Source organism: Thunnus thynnus, chromosome 15 (genome assembly GCF_963924715.1).
Source record: "Thunnus thynnus chromosome 15, fThuThy2.1, whole genome shotgun sequence".
In the NCBI taxonomy this organism is placed as follows: domain Eukaryota; kingdom Metazoa; phylum Chordata; class Actinopteri; order Scombriformes; family Scombridae; genus Thunnus; species Thunnus thynnus.
The window spans coordinates 17,830,730-17,854,017 of NC_089531.1; the positions used below are offsets into that span (position 1 = coordinate 17,830,730).

General features: G+C 42.2%; 2 protein-coding genes across 2 annotated transcripts; both read right to left on the bottom strand.

Moving 5' to 3' along the window:
- Positions 1–1,371: 1,371 nt before the first annotated feature.
- Positions 1,372–11,515, bottom strand: zftraf1 (zinc finger TRAF-type containing 1). The gene is made up of 7 exons (XM_067613176.1): positions 11,023–11,515; positions 10,412–10,713; positions 9,061–9,155; positions 7,394–7,537; positions 6,082–6,293; positions 4,969–5,147; positions 1,372–3,196 (listed from the first exon to the last, which is right to left on the bottom strand). The coding sequence occupies exons 2-7, from the start codon at positions 10,697–10,699 to the stop codon at positions 2,984–2,986; spliced, it is 1,131 nt and encodes a 376-aa protein (XP_067469277.1). The 5' UTR covers positions 10,700–10,713; positions 11,023–11,515; the 3' UTR covers positions 1,372–2,983.
- Positions 11,078–21,299, bottom strand: dclk3 (doublecortin-like kinase 3). Its single transcript, XM_067613175.1, has 7 exons — positions 21,095–21,299; positions 19,403–19,608; positions 18,547–18,678; positions 16,371–17,552; positions 14,326–14,458; positions 13,985–14,152; positions 11,078–13,857 (listed from the first exon to the last, which is right to left on the bottom strand). The coding sequence occupies exons 1-7, from the start codon at positions 21,153–21,155 to the stop codon at positions 13,031–13,033; spliced, it is 2,709 nt and encodes a 902-aa protein (XP_067469276.1). The 5' UTR covers positions 21,156–21,299; the 3' UTR covers positions 11,078–13,030.
- Positions 21,300–23,288: the final 1,989 nt, after the last annotated feature.

A 23,288-nucleotide genomic window follows, 5' to 3' on the forward strand; every position in this document is an offset into this window, starting at 1 on the left:
TAAATCTATTATTAAAATAGTTGCCGATCAATTTCCTGCTGATTGACTAATAATAATTTTTGCTCTATTTTTATCTAATCATTCAGCAGCCTTTTTTTTTTTTACAGCAGACATTTTTGACTTGAGAAGCGCAGGTGTTGCTGATAACATTAACAATGGCTCTGCTCTATATTGAAGTGTCCCAAAGCTAAATCATTCATGTTATTGATTAACACCTGTGCTTTTTGCTCATGTGACATGTCAAAATGTCCGAGAGAGAGAGAGAGAAAGGTATATTCAAATATCCAGATCAATATTCAGCTAAGTACAACTTTATAATCTTTACAGACATACAGAATCATCACATCGTATAAACTCTTCTCCCTTTGAAGCCAACCTTTTACAACACTGCCATATTATCTACTTCCATGCAAGTAATAACTGATAAGCTGATATTTGTTATTGTTCAGATGGTGGATAATTCATTTTTTATACTGAAACTGATTCATATTCTCACCATCAGATTCAATGAAACATATCCATCATCCGCACGAGGCTTCAAAATTAATTTTAGATTTTATAACTGCGGTACTGAATGCATAATTTATACAGACCAACGGTTTCACAAAGCCAGCTCTATTTTTGTCCTTTTTCGACATTCAGACGCACACACACTTACACACACACACATACACACACATACACACACACACAACGTACACACATGCACGCAAGCAGCAGTGCAGGTTCCATGATCTTTAATAAAAGGCACATGTACAGCCATAGTGAGATGAGTGAGTCCACTGGCATAGAGACGAAGCATTAAAACACAGAAATACAGTAGAGGTCAGGAGAGGAGAGAGATCTATCTGCTTTACAGTAGAATCTACTTTTTAAGTAACATCTTCTCGTTCTCGTTCAAGTAAGTCTAACACTAATATGTCACTGTGGTAAGGTAAAAACCCCCTGTCCCCCCCCCTCCCCTCCCCCCCCAACCCTGCGCCACACACACACACACACATACACACATACACACAGACAAACACACAACTTCCAAGTCCCATCACTCCAAATCTGATCTTCCAGAAAAGTCTTCCACCAAAGGGCCGCTGGAGCTTCGAGCAGACGACGAAGCAAAGGAGCCCCGGAGCAAAAAAAATTTGCTTTTTGGGTCCCCTGCTGCCTCCCGAGTTCCCAGTAAGTCCAGCAGTGCACACAGCACACGATAAGATGGCAGCTTCTGAATCCAACCAGTACCTCTTATACTGGATTACCACCTGACCCCCAGGTTTCCTGTGTGTCAGTTAGTTCCTGAAATGCACCAAGTTTAAAAAAAAAAAAAAAAAAAAAAAAGGGTTCACCTGATTTATAACAATGGTTTTGGATCAGTAGTTTGGATTATTTTACTGATATCTTGAGGAGAATTTAAATTTGCTTCATGTCAAAAACCTACATGATAGAAGAAAATTAGCCATCCAGTGATTGGGGCAATTGAGAATGTCTGAAATTTAAAAAAAAAAAAAAATTAAATAAAATGGGGCAATTGAGCACAATAAAAATGAAAATAAAAGTGTTAAACCTAGATTTTACCACAGGAAACAGACTGATTGTTAATGAAAGACCCAGATAATGTTACACTTTAGTGGTGCAAATTCCCAACAAATTTGTAATCACATCACCAAAAAGCAACTTCCACAGTGAACTCTGGGGCTTTTGGGGTCCCCGAGGCAGTTTCCTGCTTTGCCCGGATGCTCGTCCTGTACTTGAGTATTTGTACTGTTGTTCACGTAGGGACGTGTACACGAAAATATCACAGTTATGATCTGTTCACTCACTCACACACACACACACACACACACACACACACACAGAGCCGTTCACGCGCTAAAACTAAAAGAGTTCACAGGTACTTAAATCTTCAGGGTTAAGAGAAATTTTAAAAAAAAAGGTATTAGTGTTGAAGGTTAAATGTAACCACAGCTGAAGGAATAAGTTGAAGAACTAAAATATGCATGCAGCCAGGCCGTCTCTCCTCTTGTTGAAAGGTATAAGAGGGGTCAAAGGTGGGGATGCTGTCTTTTTGTTCTGTTCTGGCAAAGTCTGAGGCGCAGAATGGGCCAAAACAGAATGAAATTGTCGACTAGACTCGGCGACAGAGCGTATACAAGGAGGGGAAAAGACACACACACACACACACATTCTTGATTGCGCAAACGCCCCTGCGCGTCCACTCACATGTCCAAAGAACAGCTCAGTAGAGTCAACTGCTCTATTTTCACATTATCACATGTCTTTGGGACATTTTGAACATGCGAGCAGAGTTCGGGGGCTGCGCTCTGGGGTCCGTCGCTTCTCTCTCTCTCTCTCTCTCTCTCTCAGTCTCACACGTAGACACGTAAACACACACACACACGCACATGCAACAGACGCACCCAGCAAATCCTGCTTTGGTCGGTGTGTGCGCGCGCTACCTTTGGCTGTGGGTGTCAGGGGTGAAAGGTCAGACATCCTGACCTCAGGGAGCCTCCACAGGTACACACCAACCATCTCAGAACCTCCTCCTCCCCCACCCATCCATCCCCTGCTCCCCTGCTCCTAACAACCCCCCCAACCTGTGCCTTTGCAGGTTTCACCCCACCCCTTCATTCCATATCAATGCCCACCCATCTCCATAGCAACTCACAGCTCCCCGAGCAAGGGGTCTCACTATCTTGTAAAAGGAGGTAAGTGTAATTAGTGGTGTGTGTATATGTATGTGTGTGTGTGTGTGTGTGTGTATGTGTGTGGAAGCGTGTGTAGGAAATGTACCCTGCGTGAATGTGTGAGTATGTATATGTGTGTGTGTGTAGGTGTTAAGAGGTATCAGTGGTTCAGTGGTGTCTCTCTTTAATCTTCATCACTCCTCCTCTTTCTGCCCCTCGCCTTCCATCACCCTTCCACTCTTCTTCTTCTTCTTCTTTGTTGTCGTCCTTTCCGCATCTTCCTCCTTCCCTTCCCTCATTCTTTATTTTTGGACTTGGAAGATGAACAGGCGCAGGTTGATGTTTTTGGCGGCCAGCAGTTTGTTGCACTCCACTGAGTCGGAGATGGGCAGAGGGACGTAGTCTGTCTCGTTGGCGTCGTTGCTGAAGGAGTGGTGGTGGATGACCGGCTTGATGCGGACGTCATCGTACGGCCCCTTCAACAACAGGAAGGAGCACTCCAGGGCAGAGTTCACCTGCAGACACAGAAACGTATCCAGATGTTACTGTTCTGTTGGACATCTGCTGACTAAACTGGCTTTTAAAGGCTGATGTCAATATTTGACAGTTTAACATAAGTCAGATAACAATAGATTCCCTCTTTTTTTTTTAACATAAATTATCAACAAATAGTGAAACGTGCCAAAAGCTGGGTGAGCATTCCTCGTATCAATGGTAAACGATCTATCAATGTTGTGTTAAATGATGCTTTGAAGCCCTGCAGGTATCAGGCTGTGCCGTGACAAATCTACTGAATCCTGACAGACGACAAGATTCTCTAAATTTCATCTAATGTACCTTTAAACTTCCTTCGAATTTCACACAAGCAAAGAGCAGATACTCGGTGGCAGTTTCATCTGACCGCCAGGGCCCCTTCAGTAGTCCAGCTGACATCCCTGCTTATGTGGTTCCACATTAGCCACTAGTCATATCAGAAAATTTCACACCAATCTCTGACCTAATGCACCTTTAATCTCTTTAATCGCCCAGGCAACGAGCAGATACTCAGCTGCCTCATCAGGCCTTATATAGTTTATGTACATACTGTATATCTTGTATCTGCTTAGGCTAAACTACACTGGCTACTGGTTTGATTCATTTGAATGCCATCAAGCCACCATCACTGTTTATCTGGTTCCACTTGTTTTACCAACAGCCACTACTTAGCAACCCCTTTCCGTGCATGAATCGTGTCCCTTAACCCGTGTTACCAAATAAAAAGAAAAATGGTGTCAGTATGAACTTCTGTGTGAGTGTAAAGAGCGCAGACGAGTCTAAAGGGTCGTCAGGTGGGCACCCTCTCAAGATCTCAAGAGTGCGTTCCAGCGCAGAAACCAGCTGCTCTTTACCTGCACCCACACACTCAACACAGCCCTTTAAAGCGAGCTATATTTACTTCTGTCCATAACGTTATCAGCTTACAGCAACCAACCAACATGTTAAGTTACCTAGCGTGCCTCAGCTACCTCGCCTTAGCAACTGACAAAACATAGAACATAAAGTAAACAAAAATGTTTGATAAAGTTTGTTTGATAATGTCCTTTCAATTTGGTTCTCTTGCTATTGTGACCAACACATGTACATCTGGAAATCATACATGTCAGGTGGACAAACGATATAATGGAAAGTTATTTTGTTAAATCATTACACGTTTTCTGTTTTTTTTTTCATCTGTGATATATTTTTAATCTGTGATAAACTAGAATCGGCCAACAGTGTCAAAGGCCACGTCAACATCTAATTCAGGCTCTACTGTGAATAATATCCTATCCACCGTAATAGAATAACTGATGGCGATCACAGATGTTCCTGCTTTTATGACTACATTATATAAACTACACTATATTAATTAATGTAAGGACAAATAATGCAATGTTACAAATTTCACCAACACATCTGAGCTGGTAGAGCGTCAATGTCTTCTTCTCCACAGCAAATGAGACTGAAACCCAAGATGTCCTGCTGACGGGTGCCATGATGTTTTAGGACGATGCCTCAATGACACAGACATTTAATGTAGCGTTGCTGTCTATCTTGGGTTACTTTTGATTTAACTTTGAAGCAATTCATAGATCACCTGCTCAGAATTTCATCACCCTGTAACCTGTCAGGTCAGTTTCAAAACTTTTCTGTTCGAACCACCCACAGATCTGGTGGCGTCTGGTGACATCATCTGACCTGAAAATAAGCAGCCATGAAAAAAAGACTTTAAATATAAACATGGACAGACAGAGCAGCGTGTGTGTACCTTGCTCTTGAGGATGAGCTGGAAGGAGAGGGTGCGCTTGCAGGACAGGTTGGGGTTGCGCTCAGAGTCGTTAACACGGGCCTTCAGCACCCATGTCTGGTTGAGAACAGTGAAGCGTGGCGTTTCATAGTACAGACGGGTGATGAAGTCATCAGTGCGGTACGGCCTGAACTGCACCTCTGGATGGACACGTTGATATCGGACGAATTAGGAAGAGGGAGAAAGGCCACATGTAGTAATGAGTAAAGACCCAAAGTGATAAAAATAAAAACATCTGGAAATTAAACGCACAGTTTGTAATTTCTGCTGCTACGTGTCTCTCAAAAACAATAACAAAAGACAGAGTTTGATGACGTCGTGAAGTAGCGTGGGATCATGAGAGTTGTTGTCTTCATTGTTTCACAACCAGCTTCTTCGGGTTATGATTACTCCAGTGTTCATTGTTCAGCATGTTTTTACCAGGAGCCAAATTATCCACAGAGGTCTCCTCCTCCCCAGAACAAACAGACCCAGTGATTAAAACCAGTGAAAACACTGAATAAAGCAGTTTCACATAAAAAAAAAAAATCAGTGATTCTCTGACACTGTTCGGCAGGCACAGGACGTCCGGGAGGGGCTGCTAGACAAGCTGCTGCTAACATTTGCTGAGCTTGTTTCTCTAATAACTTAAGATCCAGACATTTGATGACCAAAATTCTTCATCTGGTTAAAAGATATAGTTAAAAATCACCAAGACCTAAGACGTTTATTGTAAAAATGTGGTTTAAAACTGAATAAAAGTCCATTTATGACAGTTTCTGATGGGCAACCACAATGCTGATGTATGCATCTTGTGCACGTATGTGACACCATTGACAGGTAACCAAATGAAACGGACCGTTACCTTGATTAAAATTACAGATTTCTCTGGGTTGGAAATTTGTTGGAAACATTTTGGATAATGTAAGTACACAACTCAACAAAATATGTAATATAGGTCTAAACATTTTAGGCATTTTAATGCAGAATAGTTAAATAGCTTTAAAGTCACCAATCTCCTTGTGAAGTGCAGCATTAAGATAATTTGTTTTTGGACAGTCGTCTCTCCTCAGCCTCTCTCATGTGCATATATACCTGTAAACCCGATCTTCTCGTAGCAGAGCAGGCTAAAGATGCTGTTGTAGAGCTGCATGTCTCTGCGGTGGCTCTGGTCCATCTCTCCCAGGATTCCCATCAACTCTGTACCAGTCTTGGTAGGATGGGAGCACTCGCTCTCATGTGCTGGCAGCTCATGGAACGGACCCTGCCAAGGGCAACCAATCCTCTTGTACTTACACTGTGTCACCCTGGCAACATAATGGCAAGTGTGAGTTAAAAGACATATAAATTAGATGCTTTACAGAGATGCTTTGTGGTGAACACTGGTTACTTTCTTGCAGCGAGTGGAAGGCACTAATGATATCAAAGGTACTAATTAACCTGGGTTGTGAACCAAGGCTAATTAATACTGTACTAATTATATGTGCTGAGAGTCAAGTTCAAGGAAAGAAAGACGTGGATTCATATCAATTATATCTTGGACAGAGGTACTTCTCAATGAATACCTGTTTTTACTTCCTTACAGTAAAAGTGAGGTATTAATACTGTGAAAGGTACTAGTTATCCTCTGTACTGAACCAAGGCTAATTAAAACCTCACTGACGTTACTCAACTTACATTAACTGCAAAGTTTTGTCTGATTCATGCTGCCAAGTTGCTGACAGGGATTCAGCATTTTGCTTGTAAATTACTGCGAATCAAATACTGAGTTTTATATTCATCCTAAAACACTACGGTCGTATTCGCTGAGGATGACAACATCACCCTTATGCAAGAAACAGATCCTCAGCACCAGCACATTTTCATGTCTGGCCTGGCCAAAAAACATGACTGCCATGGCTGTTGTCATGGTAACACCAGTACAGGGACTGCTGTCCTAAGCAGGGTCACCTGTTGCTATAGCAACAACCCCAAAGGATTCAGTGCATGCAAATTCAACCAGCGGGAATGTAATAAACACACACACAAAAAAAACCACACACACACAGTCTGTAATCACATCAGCTGTTTTTCTCCTCAGAAGTCACAGGTCACATGCTCGTCCATCTTCCCCAAATCAACCCCGTGTGATACAGCGCTGAGTTGCCACATGCGCTTATTTACACACACAAACACATACAATGATCCTGGTGATTTATGCAGGTGTTCACAGCTTCCAGCTTCAAGATTTACAATTTGAATGAGCCCGAAATAACCTGATTAACGTGTTTGTAGCCATTTGATTTTGATAGTTTTTGCACATTTGTAGGAAAACTTACTCAATATGGTGTGATTTTAAGTATGGTACACTTAGTATCTTAAGACATTTTTTTTTACAGCACAGTATGTGACTGTGTGTGGTGTATACCTGTCTTGGCACTCCTCTTTCTGGTGTCTCTCTAAGCTAGAGCGGGGGAACTGTTTTAGGCAGAAGGTGCATTCTGTCGGCAGCTCACTGACAGCCTTCTCCACTGCAAGGTTCCTGCAGCACAGGTTCTTGCTGATCTCACACCTACACAAACACAGAAAACCACAAATCAGACCTCACTCCAGTAGTATGTATTAAATGTGTGATATATGTAGTATGTGCATAAGAGTTTCTGAACAATGTGCAGCTATGAATAGTTGTCCCTGTAATAGGAAGTTATTATATACTTTTGTTCATTGTTGGGAGATATTCTAACACATACTGTAGAACTGGACCTTCAAAAACAAATAATTCCAAGTTACTTTCCTGTGCTCATGCATCAGTGACAAATGGAAAAGTAATTTTGGAAATTTTATTGACAGTTATCGGACACATCGGGTAATAAACACTTGAGCATTATTTGTTATGCGTGTCTACTGAATTAGACTAATAAAAACATACAAATAATAGAGCCAGTCTTTCCTGTAAAATGTTTGGACATGACATTATTCACTCCTCTGTCATTTCAAGGACCAATCATGTGCCAATGGGGCTTAGCAATAAGTAAGCCCAAGATTATCAATATATTTACATTGTTCCCCTTATAGGTCACCACAGCTATGTAAATGTTTGGGAAAAAAACAAAAACATGAAGTAAAATAATTCCCAACTTGCTCCCAGTCAATCAGATCGTATGTTTTCTGATGCTGCAAATGCTACAAGCAAGAATTGGATACTTTCCAACTCAAAATTTAAAGCTGAGTGCGGGACTTTTGTCTCCCCCTTCTGGCAGTGAGAGTTAGGGGGGGCGCTCGGCTGTGATCGCCTGACACATGCATGCAGCACACTCTCATGTGCACCCCAAAAACAGGCACGCAGATAGGGCCGGTTAAATTGCATCCAACGGTCCACCGGCCCAAAAACTTATTTTTTGACAGCTCATTGGTCCACCAGGATTTGCAAGTACACCACTGGCCGTAACAGACTGTTGCAGCTGTAAAACGGTGAATAAATAGTTTTGAGTATCACGCAACCCCCACAAAATGACTCATTTCACTATCAGACTTTGATCCATTCGGTCCGATAACATTTGGAAAGTCTACAAGAGCCAAATGATCAACCGCCAAACGGCCAGCGCGGGAATGTCGCGCCTGTCATGAGATTTAAAAACTCCCTATCCTGCTAAATACAGAGAGATTTATCTGGCTGAATCAGCATTGTGTGAACTCGTTTGTCAAGGGCTTGAATGTTATGGATGTTCATTTATATGTAATAGTTCCGCACTGCAGGTTTAACATTTGGAGGTGAACATATCTTGGATTTTTTTTTTTTTATTTCAGCCAAAATTTTTAGCACCTAAATTATTTTTTTGGCTACAAATATACTTGTCAGAAGAGTTTGTGGATATTCTAGCCTTCATGACACTCCAGTGGTGACTCTGAAAAATGTTTATCTAAACAAGATATGATATTCTGGTGTAGCAATATCCATACACAGTGATAATCCACCCAGTTACTACAATCATTAACTAAAGCAACCAGCGTCATCTGATATGGATTAGGCAGCTAGTTTGAATTTCTACGCACACTCCTCAGTTGGTGTTCGTGTCTATAGTGAACCTGGTGTACCTGCAGTTGGGACATGTGGCCTGTTCCTCCTTGAGACGAGAATCAGCCAGGAGGTGGATAAAACAGCCTGCACACATCAGGTGCCCATTGGTACACTGTGGTGGAGAAAAGGTTAACGAAACAATAAAACAAAGTGTATTGGTAAATGGGAAACATAATTACTGAGGATGCTAAACGGGATGAGGCACAGGGAACATGACAAATATATCTGAGTAGTGCAAGCTGGACAGGACTAAGCTGGAAATATGAATACCTTAACTTTCTCTTGTCAAATCTTATGACAGAAATGACAGCATAATTTGTTACAGGGTTTGTGGTAAAGGTTAAGACTATTAAATGGGACTGCTCAAAAACAAGATATTTTGGGAAAATATTTTAGAAGAAACTCAAATCAATACATAATTTGGGGGAAAATGCCATTCAAATGTTTGGCTGAGGCTACGCATATTTGTTTAGAGTCTGTTTCACATTCAGTTATAACAATGGATTGGCTGCCCAACAACAACATGGCAACGAGAAAAAACAAAACAAAAAAACTGTTTGCACCATTGGAAATATTACAGCAAGTTTACAACTAAATAAGTACTTTTATACAGGGTGGAAATCTGTAGTTGTGCAGTTTTGTAATTAAACAATGGCCATGTTTTGTGTTATTAACCAGCCTATAGTTATTTTATTGGTTGTGTGCATGTTATTTACTGATTGTGGGTAAGTCTTTCTATATCTGTGCATATGTTAAGGGCAGAAGATTGTGTATAGAAAGAATACCAACTTATGTTCACATTGTCGTGTTAATAAATAACAAACTGCTGTTTTAAACGTATGTGCTGCATGGTACAGCAGGGCTTGTAACTGTGTAAGACTAATGATTAATACAAAATGTGTTCACTTGACATTGAGGAGAGCAGTTAGAGGCCACTGAGGAGAGCGTTGGGGGTGGGTTGAAGTGAAGGGCAAAGGAGAAATTAAAATGTAGGGGTTTTTTTTTGCTTAGTTCTGTCTGTTTCACTTTTGGGTGTCGGGGAATGGTATGTGGCTTTTTGCTGAAGGATAATTCACAGTATAATGTCATAAACTTGAGCCAGCACAGCTGACCACTGGGCCTGGGTGTGTCTGGTCTCGCCACTCAGCCTCATGGCTCGGTTTGCAGCCTAGACACTTGGGCCCTGTGTTGGATCTAGTATCACTAAAAATAAATGGAGCTGGCCAACACATTCAACAGGTTGACACTGGGTATTAGGGGTTGGGACACACTGGGGATGTTCTAGTATGATATCCAGCTGGTTTGCTGCTGTTTTGACGGGAGGTTTAGGGTTATGAGGGGAAGGTTTGTGATTGACACCACGTTTACCTGATACACAGACGCCTTGGGCAAGTCTAGGCACACGGTGCAGCACAGCACTGAGTACAGTCTCTCCTCCAGCTTTCCTGACTCTCCCTCGGGGACTTTCACCCTCTTCTTGGGCGGCTCGTCTGGGTCAGGCTCGGGCCCTTCTCGCCGTATCCCGACCTCCTCCTGCATGGCTGCGACCCCGGCGACAGCCTCCGCCGCTGCCCCCACGGCCCCGACCCCCAGGCCGGCCGAGGAGGAGCCAGGGGCGGCCGCAACGCCCACGTCTCTCTCTTCCAGTGAAGCCATGGCGACAGGGCTGTCTAGAAATATCTGAGATGTAGCTTTTTCCCTGCCGCGACCAGGCTGAAGCCCGAAATATTAGCGCAGGTTAGCTCGGGGCTAGCTTATAACCTGTCGAGCTAACGGTCAGCTGACAGCTAGGCTAGGCTAGGCTAACGCGACGGCAGCAGGCTGTCACACAGGAATGCAGGATAACTTATTATTAATGCCACCTTCCACTTGCGAAATGGGTATTTAACAAGCCAATAATTGTGTAATAACGAGCTCATGTGCAGAACGTAATTATGACTATGAGCTAAATGAAATTGTGACTAGTTTTGTTGACTTACAGTGACGCTAGCAGACTGTGCGGCTAGCTACGTTGACAGAAACACAGCCGTCCTCTCTGCAGGCAGAACAAAAACAACTCAGGCGTCTCTCAGCTGTTGTTGTTGTGCTCTCGACGCCGTTATTCGCAGTGACAGCAGATTACATCGATGTGCACCGGCGGCGGCCCAGCTTACGGCTGCTCGTCTACCGTCCCTGCTCCGGTTACCGGCTGACTATCCGGGACGTGTCGGTGATATTACAGCCACGGCTACAGACACTTCTGCTGGGACTCGTCTCTCTGGCTACACAGCCATCTTTGTTTTTTTTTTTCTCTCTCTCTCCCCCCTGTCCGTCTCCCCCGACTTTCACCCTGCACAGCCTTAACGACTCCGGGTCAAATGCGTTATTACTCAGGCAGCTTCTCGATCTAATTACGCAAGTTGCGTTTTTAAAAGTAAATATTCTGCCTCTATCTGGGTGCCAGTAAGTACTTCAGCTCAGCTGTGACTTGGCTGACAGCGGAATGTTTTGTTGTGGCAGATGACTTGGGGTATTTAAAGAGTTTTTAACGGCGCATGCGTAGTGAGCACCTGCGGGTCAGGGTATGGCAGGACTTGAAAGGTGACCAAAACCTGATATGCGACAAATTTAGGCCACTCCACCAGAGGACGCATCCTCTATACATTTGTAATGTTTATGAACCACACACACATATGTATAACACCTTTATAACACTTCTCTGTTTCTACTGCTCTGGTATGCTGACACACTGTTGATGGTTCTGTGGCAGCTGTCTATCAAAGTGGTTCAACTGGTTCCAGGAGACCCTATGTTGGTGTGTGTAAGTTAAGAATGCATTAATAATTCAGACAGAAAAATAAGGTGATCGAAGAAGGTACTAACTGCCTCCGGCACAGGTAATAGGTCAGAAGCATTTATAAGCTTTTTCATCCCCTCAATGCCCCAGATATGTGGCTTAGTAAGCTTCAAGGGCTGTGAGGGTTGCTGAGTACAGAAGAGAGGGGGGTTGTGTATTGGGGTAGGTGGGGCAGGATGTCAGAGTGTCAGCTGTCTGCAATCTGCAGGGACACAACTAACCACTCCCACTGGACAGATAGATATGCCTTATTTGGTCTGTGTGGAATGGCAAGGGAGCCATACCACCCTCAGCTATGTACACACAGTTCACTCAGTAGCTGTATGTGGTCACACACTGTGTCCTGAACGCTGGATAATTCCCATTGTCAGCCTCCCGATCTCATTAATTTGTCCAAATATAGCCTCATAATGATAATTGCAGCGCCAGGAATATTATTTCAAATCAGCTGTAGTTTCAGGCCACTACAAAATGTGTTGCATAAACACACAAACATTTACTGGAATTAAAATGAAAAAGTTCTTGGAGCAGATATTTTTAGTTTTCGAATGTATAGTAAGGAAACGCTGCTTGATAAATGAGACAGACTTCGAGGAACAGACTTCTTGGAGTATTAAAGAGGTCAGTGTTGGCATACAAGTAATCAAAAATAGATACCACTGACAGGCATGATAACATATCATATCCACACATAGTTAGCAGAAACAAACAGAGGGACAATCAAAACAAAGAAAGTTAAGAAATTTACTACTAAAGTGTTTTAATTAATACACCACAACATTAGAAACAATGACAAACCGGAAATATGTTTCTATCCAATTTGAGTCCTACATGATTAACTCTATACTGTTAATTTCCGCACAGGTTTTTTGCTCATTGATTTGCTACTTCTTATCACATCCTCCTAGACGGACACATACCTTGGCCATTACATAACATCTCTTCATCAATCCATGATTGCAGGGTAAATGGATTACACACATTTATGAGATTTATCTAGCCTCAATCAATCAGATGCTATTCAATTGCTAGAGAGTAAATCACATCATCTGCAGGTCATTCAAGGATTCAGCTGCCAAGAAATCAGCGGTATTGTCCGGAACAATGAAAGTGATGACCCTGATCTAATCACACAGTCAGACAGGAGGTCGTCAGTGAGGCCGTGGCTGTGCGGGTGCATGCGGGTGGTCGATTGTGGTGTCAGTGGTCAGATCGTCACGGTTTTCGGCTGGGTGGTTTTGGGCGGTGGTCATGGTAGGGTCGTGCAGGGTGGAGGTGAAGTTCTGCTGATGGAGGGAGTGAGTTGAAGGAGCTGCTGCTGGGTGGGAGGATGGCTGGTGTTGCGTTGAGTGACCCGCTGTGGTTCGTGGTTCTGTGTTGGTTGGAAGTTTTAAATTAGGTGTTTGCTGTAGGCTGTTTTGTGTTGTTTGGTGTGTCTCGATCGGGGATGGGGGTTCTGTTTGGGCTGCAGGGGCGTTTAACTGATTCAGGCTGGTTGGGCTGATGGAGTCACAGTCTGTGTTTGACAGATTCAGACCTGAATGCTCAATAACTCGCTTCCTGAGTGAGCCAGAGTCTGTAGAGCAGCACTCAGGTTTCTGTGGAGATATGCTCTGGATTGTACTTGTCTCTGCTGATAGTTGCTGTGGTGGTTTCTCCTCTTCTTGTCCTCTTCCTGCGCTCATCTTAGCTTGTCTCTCATCGTTTCTGCCGTGCTCCACTTTGCGTGTGAGCACTCCCTCGTTGCTGGTGTGTCTTTTGTCTGTTGTTGCTTCTGCTGCGTTGATCTGAGCTGGTCTCTGGACTCTCTCTGGTTCTGCTCCAGCATCTCCCGTGTTGTTCTCAGGTTTGTCTGCGAGCGCCCTCTGCCTGCTGATTGAAGCCATAGCCTTCACCCAAGGATGCAGCAGGGTCTGCTCTGCTGTCAGCCGCACTGTGGGATCTGACTGAAGCAGTGCTCGAACAAGGCATCTGGCTTCTGCACACAAACACAACACACATACACACAATAGAATAAAAACATTGTTTTAATTTGATCTATTCTATTCTATCTATTTATGTTTGGGCATTTGTCCCATCATATAGTGTATTTCTGCACTCCTCACCCTCTGAGATGGGGTCCCAATAGGGGGGCAGGAAGTGGAGTTGTCCTTGTTTTATTAGCTGGAACAGTTCTTCCTGGTCCCGATCTCGACTGCGAAATGGGGGGAAGCCACACAGCAGGATGTAGAGAATAACACCCAGCGCCCATACGTCCACCGCTATCCCATAACCTGTTATTTTTGGGATAAGGAAACATTGTTCAAATTAAATTACAAAAGCAATAAAAGGCCCTTCTGAAGAGTTTTTAAATAAGGAAATCAATAGTATTTGATGAAACAGAGACGGAGTATGAGGCAACAAGGCATGTAGAGTAGGAACTGATACTCCAGCAAACAGCACTAACCTGTTTCAGAGAGAATCTCCGGAGCAACATACGTGGGTGTGCCACATATAGTGAAGACTGGCTCAGTCACAACCATGGCCAGACCAAAGTCTCCCAGCTTCAGCCTACAGATGCCAGCAGCAACACGCTCTATCTGAGAGAGAACAAGAAAAACGAGATATAGACGGAAACAGAGTCAGGCAAGGAGAAGGAGTTGAGGTGATATTTTTGAAATTCAGATGTTTTCTAGAGCATCTACATCGCTGTCATACTGATATGATGTGAAACCTAATGTTACTGGCATTTTCCTTCTATTTACCGCTGTTTCAATCAAGAACTATTAATTATTCTCTCAGATAAGTTAAATATTATGAATGGTACTAGTATGATGAGTGTGTTATGTGAGGACAGAGTGGTGGAATGAGCATCTTGTGGAAAAATGAATAAAATATGTCCTATAAAGTACTCTATTAACAAAAGAATAATAAAGAATCAAGAATTAGTTGTGATTTTAGGTGGGAATCACTATTCAAAAAATATGGATTGTTTTTTAAAGCTGCAGTAAATTATATTTTTATATCAGTATTGTCTCAAATGACTATTTTTAAAGTGAAAGAGATCGCTTGTAGTGACAGATTAATAGAGAATTATCACCTGAGTTCATAGTTTCCCCTCAGCTCAATGGAGATTTTTAGCGTCTATCAACTAGTTTGGTTATTATATTATGTTTGGTTATTTTTGGTTATACAGCCTGCAACTTTACTGCTGCTGCTCTCTTCAGCCCCATCTCAAGTGGCAGCAGGCAGCTGTTTTCTCCTTAAAGGCGCTGATAAACCCCTTTGTAAGCTAAATACCCAACACCAAATGTCTGACAGACAAAGTTAGCAAGTAGCTGGTGAGTATAGCAGAACTTATAGGAGCTCAAAAGCCAGATATTTTTTCTCAAGAGTTGGTGGAGAGTGAATTTTAGAATTTCATTCATCAGATAACAAGAAAAAAGACCCAAAATTAAGGCTTATGTTGTTGTGTCTGCTGGATGTGTAGCAGACAGCTGTCTGCTGTCACCTTCACCATATCAACTTTATATGGAGATGATGTGTCAGTGTTGTGTTTACAGTGTGTTACACTGCCCCCAAGTGGCCAAAACATTAATTAAAATGGCTTTAAAAGTCTATTTTGGATGCAGTATATTGTAAGGCAAATTAATACACTGGTAATTAATAATTTTGCTTTCTAAATATTAAAAGAAAGGTTTGCAGTTTTTCAAGTCTGTCCTAAAATGATATTCAGATGCCCAAATGAACACTGAAATGTGTTTTTCTTGCTGTAATCATTCCTTCTGTTGCATTTTCAATGTAAGTGATGGGGGCAAAAGCCCTCTTTCCACGCAGAAATATTTATTTATTTTATTTATCTGATATGAAGCTTCAGTCTTCCAAATTAGTCAAATCAAGTAAATGTCTAAGTTACTGTCTTTTGAGTACTAAATTCATTATTTTTGTTATGATCCTTCCACTGCAGCTGAACAGAAAAACACTGTCCGTTGAAACGCAAAGAGGGAATTTTTATTGAAAAGACTGTAATTGTGGAAGATGACCACTTTATTTGACTATTTGACTTTATTTGACTACTTTATTTGACTTGATTGAAGCCTCATAGTATCTTCAGATAAACTTTTAAATAAATTTTTTGCTCAAACGAGGACTGTGGATTTTGTCATCACTTACATTGTGAGTGCATTGGGAGAGGATTTTCTAATGGTCAGTATGAGCAAGAGTAATGATCACAGCAAGCAAAACCTGTTTCAGTGTTCATATGGGCACCAGACTGTTGTTTTAAGACAGACCTGAAAAATTGTGAGCCTGTCCTTTAAAGCCACTATGTGTAGAATTTGAGTTTTGAGTCGTAGAAGTTTTGTCTTTGTTGCCCCCTTGTGCTAATATTAAAAGAGACACTGAGGCAGACAGTAGTTGATGCCACTGAACCTCAAGGATCTGACCCAGAGAAACTGAGCTGAGTGTCACTGGGATTGTTTCATTTTTTCACAAACACTATCTGAGACTCACCAGTAGGTTCTCTGGTTTGAGGTCTCGGTGGACGATGCTCTTGCAGTGGATGTAATTCAGCGCTTCACTCACATCTGACACCATCAGTCCTGCCTCTGCCTCTGAAAACTTCCCCCTCTCACTGATGGCCTCAAACAGATCCCCCCCACTCACCAACTCCATGACCAGGTAGGAGTGAGTGCGTGTGTGATGGTGCGCCAAAAGACGCACTATGCGAGGGTGACACAGGCTACCCAGAAGGCTCAGCTCATTCTGCATCATGTGCTCTCGACCAATTAGTTTGGAGCGTTCCACAATCTTCACAGCGAGGGTTTGTCTGTTGTCACGACGGCGGCACTCTCGCACCACTGCAAAGTTCCCATCTCCAACCACACGTCCAATTTCATAGCAACGCTCGATATCTGACAGAGTGACTTCACTGCCATCTGAGGGAAGGTCAATGGTTGTCCTCTCTGCACCCACTCCAGGAAGTGGATTTAATTGTTGTAACTGGGGAAGACTCCTCTCCTCCTCTCTGCTGATTGGGTGAGGAGGTGGAGGGCTGATATTAATGTCCAATTTTCTCACTTCCTCTACTACAGGTGAACTTCCTTTTTGCTTCCTCAACACAGGAGGAAGTGGGACCCTCCCAGTTAGTGGATTGATCCGTTCTGGACCCTGATGTTTAGCTCTTCTTGCCAAGCAGTTTTCACACAGTGTAGGCGAGGATATGTCTGCTTCTCTGAGACCTTCCTCGTGTTTAAATGGACCAATGGCGGAAGGCTGTGGCTCTCTGACCCCGCCCCTCACCCGGAGTTTCTGCAGGTGGTTGGGAAGGTGAGCAGGTTTTCTGCATGTATTCTTTTTATGTGACTTCTGAGTGTCTAAATTACGATTTTCCGTCTGGTGTGTGTCTGCAAGGTGAGGAGTGTGTGTATTAGTCTGATTCTTGATATGTCTGTTTGTATCATCGTGTGTCCCGCTGCTGTCTGTCCCCTCACTGTATCCACTGTCAGCTTTAGCTGCTTTATCTGGTGCTGGCCGGAGTTTCTTTTCCCAGACCAGCAGCGCATCAGCTCGGTAACTGGAATGTTCAGGAAACAGCTCCTCCAGCGCCTCCTGCACACTGCTCAGCTCTGGACGAGCTTTCCCCAACGCCACGAAGGCCACCTCACCACGGAAGAAGTCACACACACCCTTAACCTAGGAACATGAAAAACAAAGACAGTGATAGAGTAATAAGAGTATAGACTTAGCTTATAGTAATTTAATACACCTAATTTGACACCAAAATGTCTCTTGTTGACTTGTAGAAGTTCACCTTGAGCACAGAGTGATTCAAGAAACTGGTTATTTTTTCATAGAGTTTAATGACTGCTTTAGGTCTGATCAGTATGGGGGAAAGCTGCCATTCTCCAGGAATACAATCTCAAACTGTATTACTGTAAAAAACATGCAGGGCAGTATGAGAGATAGCAGGGTAAGGAGAAAAAAAAGACGAAACTTAAGAGTTTTTTTCTCTTCCAAGTGTTTAATTGGCCATCCTAAGAGAGAACAACCCAATTATTATATGCAAGTTGGGAGCATGACATTTCTAATTCCTCATTAGGAGGGTGTCAACATATCCCTTTATTTTAGCTTCCTGTACTGTCCTTTATAATTTGTCTCCCCCAGTCATTAGATGGGTGTCAACTGCATTGACAATGTATTCCAAACAAAGGTGTGTTAAACCTCAGACTGGAATACCAATAGGACAAAGAAACAATGAAATAACAAACAACTGGAAACAATGCCCTGGAGCCCCATAACATCAGGGCCCTTGAAATCTCAAGGCCTGCTGTGTGTTCACTTGTTTGAGCTAGTTTAATTGTAACTTTGGTTGGGAGGATAGTCAACATGATAAAGATCTTATCTTGAGGCCCTGACTTGAAGAAGATCTTTGTGTCAAAATCTAGTGTCAGGACCTTCATGATTACAGTTTTGTGCTTACATGTGGCATATTCTTTGATTTATTTGTGTTTAATCACATTACCACACAGCAAACCTGCAACCAGGTAGCATTCCAGCATGGAAAAAACTCTACAGTAAACAAACAGAGTGTGGGAGGAGTCGGGGATTAATAGGGGCCCATCTGTGCATTTTTGCCTTTTGTCTCGGGGCCCCCCAGCAAGTTAATTAGGCGATGGTTGAGCCTTACCTCTTGGGCATAAGACGTGTACAAGCGTGTGACTCTGGCTCTGTGCCACCGAGGAAACCCCAACGCCTCAGAGATATCCAATAGCAGTTGCTCAAAGGACACCACACCCCTACGGTTCAAAAGAACTGTTACCTTGAAAAAAGAGAAACAAATGTGACAGTCATGCAATGAAATTCTTTCCATGTAAAATATCCTCTCACCTAAATTGGGCTTGACTTCGTAACAAGGCCTTTGTTATGGCCTGGGATTGTTTCAGTTTTTTTATAAACACTATCTGATACTCACCAGTAAGTTCTCTGGTTCGAGGTCTCAGTGGACGATGCTCTTGCAATGGATGTAATTCATTTGTTACAGGTTGTTACAGGTTGTAACAAATGGCCTCATTCGTGGTTAATCAATCCTTTACTAATGATATATAGATCTGTTATTAATAAGAACAATTACTTTTGCATCGCAAGTACCTTTGGCTGGTGTATGTCCTCTTTCCACATGACATTTGCATGATCTTTTTAGCTCTTTAATCCTTCAGAAAGACCTCTGTAATGGACTGTTTGACCACCTACATTAGACCAAAAATTATTAACAACTATAATAACAATTTATTATAACTGCAGACTTTTAGCTTATTAGAAACTGAAAAACGCATGAGGATTTATGGACATTAATAACTGCATCCCGACCAAATAGAGGATAGGATAAACTCTATCAAAAGGGATTTTTCTCAACCTCTAAACCCAAACATCGTTCTTATTAATAGCTGATAATGGATCTATAAAGCATTAGTCCATTATACATTAACATTAATACAGTCATATAAATCATTCCTTATTAAAAAGTGAAAATTGTAAATATTCACCTTCCGCAGTTTACTTTGACCACAGGGGCGGACGATAGTGACCAGATGGGGCCGTTCGGCGCTCTCCTCTGCATGACGGGTGTGGAAGAGAGGAAGATGAGGAGGAGGAGGGCAGTGGGTCCTGTGGATCAGTCCCGTAGGATGGGGGTGAATGGGCCACGGCTGGGGTGCCCCACCAGCACGCTTCAACAAGGGGGCAGGAGGCGCTGACGCCGGGATAGGCATAAGGGGGAAGGGAGGACAGAAAGCAGGAGTTGGATTATTGAAAGCCTTCTTAATAACCCTGATGCCATCACCCTATCTGTGTTTTTTTCTAGTATACAAAGAAAAACTCATAAGTAACACAACACCGCTTCCTCTTCCGTGCGAGTGTATGTGCTTGTGTGTGAAAACAAATCCGGCTGATCAGATTTGAGTGTTTTCCATCACATGCAGTGCAGGGGCCATTTGAGATTCTTCAAGCACCTTGCCCCACTGTCTGAATTATTTAGGTTTCCTTAAGTCATGCAAACTCACACACATATACACACACACACACACACTTCAACAAAAGCTTGCTTGACCTGGTTAGAGCTCAGCTGAATCTGCATCATTAATGAAGCATTAAAGACAGACACACAGCATCTTTGACGTTTCACTTTCTGGCACCGAGGGAGACGGAGAGATGTTATCCGTCCGGTCAGTGGGGGGTTTGTTTTTTTGTTTTGTTTCCAGATGCAGAACAACAGACAGAAACACAAGACCCTACCTCTAACATGACCTGGGCCCCCTTTTAACAAGACACCGCTTGGCCCCCTGAGAGTGACCAACAGCACACACACATTTGCCCACAAGGAGCCGCACACATACACACACACACACACACACACACACACACACACACACACACACACACTTAACAATACAAGCTTTTCATCGTGGACACAGGAAAAACTACAGGTCTGTTAAACGTCTCATAATGAGCCAGCTGTGGCCAGTCAAAGAAGACAAATGAGACTTTTTTCAGTTTTTATGCACCACTAATCTGGAACAAACTCCCAGAAAACTGCAGGTCTGCTGCAACTCTGTTATTTTAAATCAAGACTGAAGACTTTTCTGTTTGCCGCTGCCTCTTATTAAATCAAATTTGAGGCTTTTCATTAATTTCTTGCACTGCACTGTAACTTTTAGTCTCGCATTTTATTCTATTTTAGCTTATTTTCATTTTCTATTCTCTTTACTCTTTAATAACTATTTTAATTGTATTGAAATGCCTTTTTTATAACGTGTATTTTGTCATTTTGCTTAATGTTTCATGTAAAGCACTTTGAATTGCCATATTGTTGAAATGTGCTATACAAATAAACTTGCCTTGCCTTCTTACAGTGAGGGCCCTGAGACCTTTAAGGGTGTGTATGTGTTTGTTTAGGGGGTGTGGTGAGGAATAGATGGCCTATTGTTATAACACTTGCATAATGTATAAGCTAACACTAAATCATATGTTTTCTATTTTTCCCAGCTCATATGGGGCCACAGTATTTAAAATCTTGGAAAGTTTGGATGTCTACAGTCTTGATAATGTTAAATACACATAGGCCAACTTACAAAGTATTTAATGGTTAAATTTTTATAGTTTTAGTGGGCAGCAAAAATCAGCTGTTTTTAAATATTTTTACAATAAATAACTACTAAAATCCATTCAATTCAACTCACCTGCAGTTCTCCATTTACGCGCCGCTTCGCACCCATACCGGGCTTTCTGTGATGACGTCATGTGTCTTCAAAACAACACCGACACTAAAAACTGACTAACACTTATTCTTTACTTATTTTCATTCAGTTTTATTCCTCCGTCAGTTGCTGTTGTTATTCCCTGCTAGCTCCCAGATAAGGTGACAGGATGCGAGGAGCTGACCGGACCTAGTGTACAGCGGTTGCCATGGATACACGTCAAGTTAACGGGAAAAAAAGAACCGGAAGCTACGTTTTGCATTCAAAGTATATTAATTACGATAACTTAATATTGTGCTGTGGAGGGCTCAGCCACCAAACATCACACTTTTCGAATAAACTTTTAATTTTCATCAATTACAGATTTCCATGATAGAACCCACCTCCACTCACCGCAAGATGATTGACGATGCTCATCAACTAAGGTTTTATTTTGAACGTTCTGACCGGAAAGTGTTAATTTGTAGTGCTGAAATAGGGTCGAGAGGGCTGATGATGATAGTTTTCAAAAAGGCAGACACTACAGCTGCAAGGGTGCTTCTACCCTTGATGCAAACACGTTATTTTTAGGCAAGCTATAGCTGTCAGATCATGTGACCGGATTGATTTGATTTGCTTGGTTTATCCTCAAATAAACTGAGAAAAAGAAACCACATTTTGTAAACAATTAACAGGTATTGCTCTTGTAATATAATATATTGTTGCAGTGGGGTGGGTCACGTGAAGCAGGGTGCGAACTACAGGGGAGTCAGAGGGGGGCTTGGGTCCTCTTAATAAGATATGAGCTCCCCTGAAAACATGATTGTGAAATTTCGGGGTCTCTAAATTATTGACAATATGCTATTTTAGCCTATTTTTCTGTATCTTCATCATGATGGACCATGCATATAATTAGGCTATTATTGATGTATGATTCATGCATGAGAGTGATTAATCACTCATTCACTTCAATAAAGATAACAGCATGCATGCTATTCTTACCATCATCATCCAAGCATGAAGGGACAATATCATAAACTTAACTCACTTTAACTGACACTCACATGAACCCTGACATGAAGGCAACAGGTGGAACATTCGGCCACGTTATGTGGCCAAAAAGCCACAATGTAACTACAATGCATATGTGTTAACGTCCCCACTGAGATATTATATTATACTACACTGCAAAAAAGGAAACTCAAGGAAGCTATAATATTTTAGGACGATTTAACCTTATTTTTTCTTATGAAAGACAAATACTCCTGTCAAGCACCATATGCACTGTAGGCTGTTAGACTTGTGTCAAGGTAACTGGTCTTAATTTGTCTTAGTAAGGTATTCAGTCTGTCAAAGGTCAAATGCCCCCGCAAAATACTTGGAATACAAGATAATAAGCAAATGCAAAAGCATGAGCCTTAAAAACCCACAATATGTTTATATTTGTAAAAAAATAAACTCCCTCTTAGGACTAAAAGTCCTTAAATTCTCAGAAACAGTGCCCACGACGTGACTCTATTGTCCTCATTGGTAGCTACAGCCGCGGTTGACCCATTTTTATGTGGTAGAGTAAAACAACACTGAATACTCACACAAAACATTCTATATCACAAAGACTGGAACAAACTTGAAGTGAAAAATCGCACTGACAAGAGGGGGAGGGACCACCAGAGACAGTTACCATAGTTTCACAGATGGAATCCAATACTCTGCCTCAAACACACACACTGAAACTTACACACACACACACAGTGCCCAGTTGATCTTTTAATACACTGCCCCCCATGGTGCTGTCTCCAAGGATACAGTTAATATTGGTTCAGGAAACTCTTCCTGCTCCATATCCTGGTCTCATCACTGAGACCCAACTGTCCGCTGGTTTTTAACGTCATTCAACTATTCATCACGTTTTTCCTTATAGCTTTAAGTGGGTTTTTTTCTCTTTGCAAGTATTTTTGAGGATTTATATACCTTTATTAGAGAGTGATAGTCGGACAGTCAGGGAGAAAGAGATGGGGAATGACGTACAACAAAAAGGTCCTCAGCTGAACTTGAACCAGGGTTGTAGCAATGACATATCAGCACCTTAAATCACCAGGGTGGCCTGTTTTTTCTTCTTTATTAGATCATAGTAAGAATAATTAAGACTTCAGGTGGATTACTGTTGATTATTCTGTCATGTGTTGTGTGTTCGAGG

Excerpts from the sequence above, each read along its gene's own strand:
- zftraf1 (XM_067613176.1), bottom strand. The coding sequence starts at position 10,699 with ATGGCTTCACTGGAAGAGAGAGACGTGGGCGTTGCGGCCGCCCCTGGC. Across the intron at positions 7,538-9,060 it reads GCCACATGTCCCAACTGCAG|GTGTGAGATCAGCAAGAACC; the intron begins GTACACCAGGTT and ends GTGTTTGTGTAG. Across the intron at positions 3,197-4,968 it reads AGCTCATCCTCAAGAGCAAG|GTGAACTCTGCCCTGGAGTG; the intron begins GTACACACACGC and ends CTGTGTCTGCAG.
- dclk3 (XM_067613175.1), bottom strand. The coding sequence starts at position 21,155 with ATGACGTCATCACAGAAAGCCCGGTATGGGTGCGAAGCGGCGCGTAAA. Across the intron at positions 17,553-18,546 it reads ACACGTCTTATGCCCAAGAG|GTTAAGGGTGTGTGTGACTT; the intron begins GTAAGGCTCAAC and ends TCATGTTCCTAG. Across the intron at positions 14,459-16,370 it reads TCAAACCAGAGAACCTACTG|ATAGAGCGTGTTGCTGCTGG; the intron begins GTGAGTCTCAGA and ends GTTCTCTCTCAG.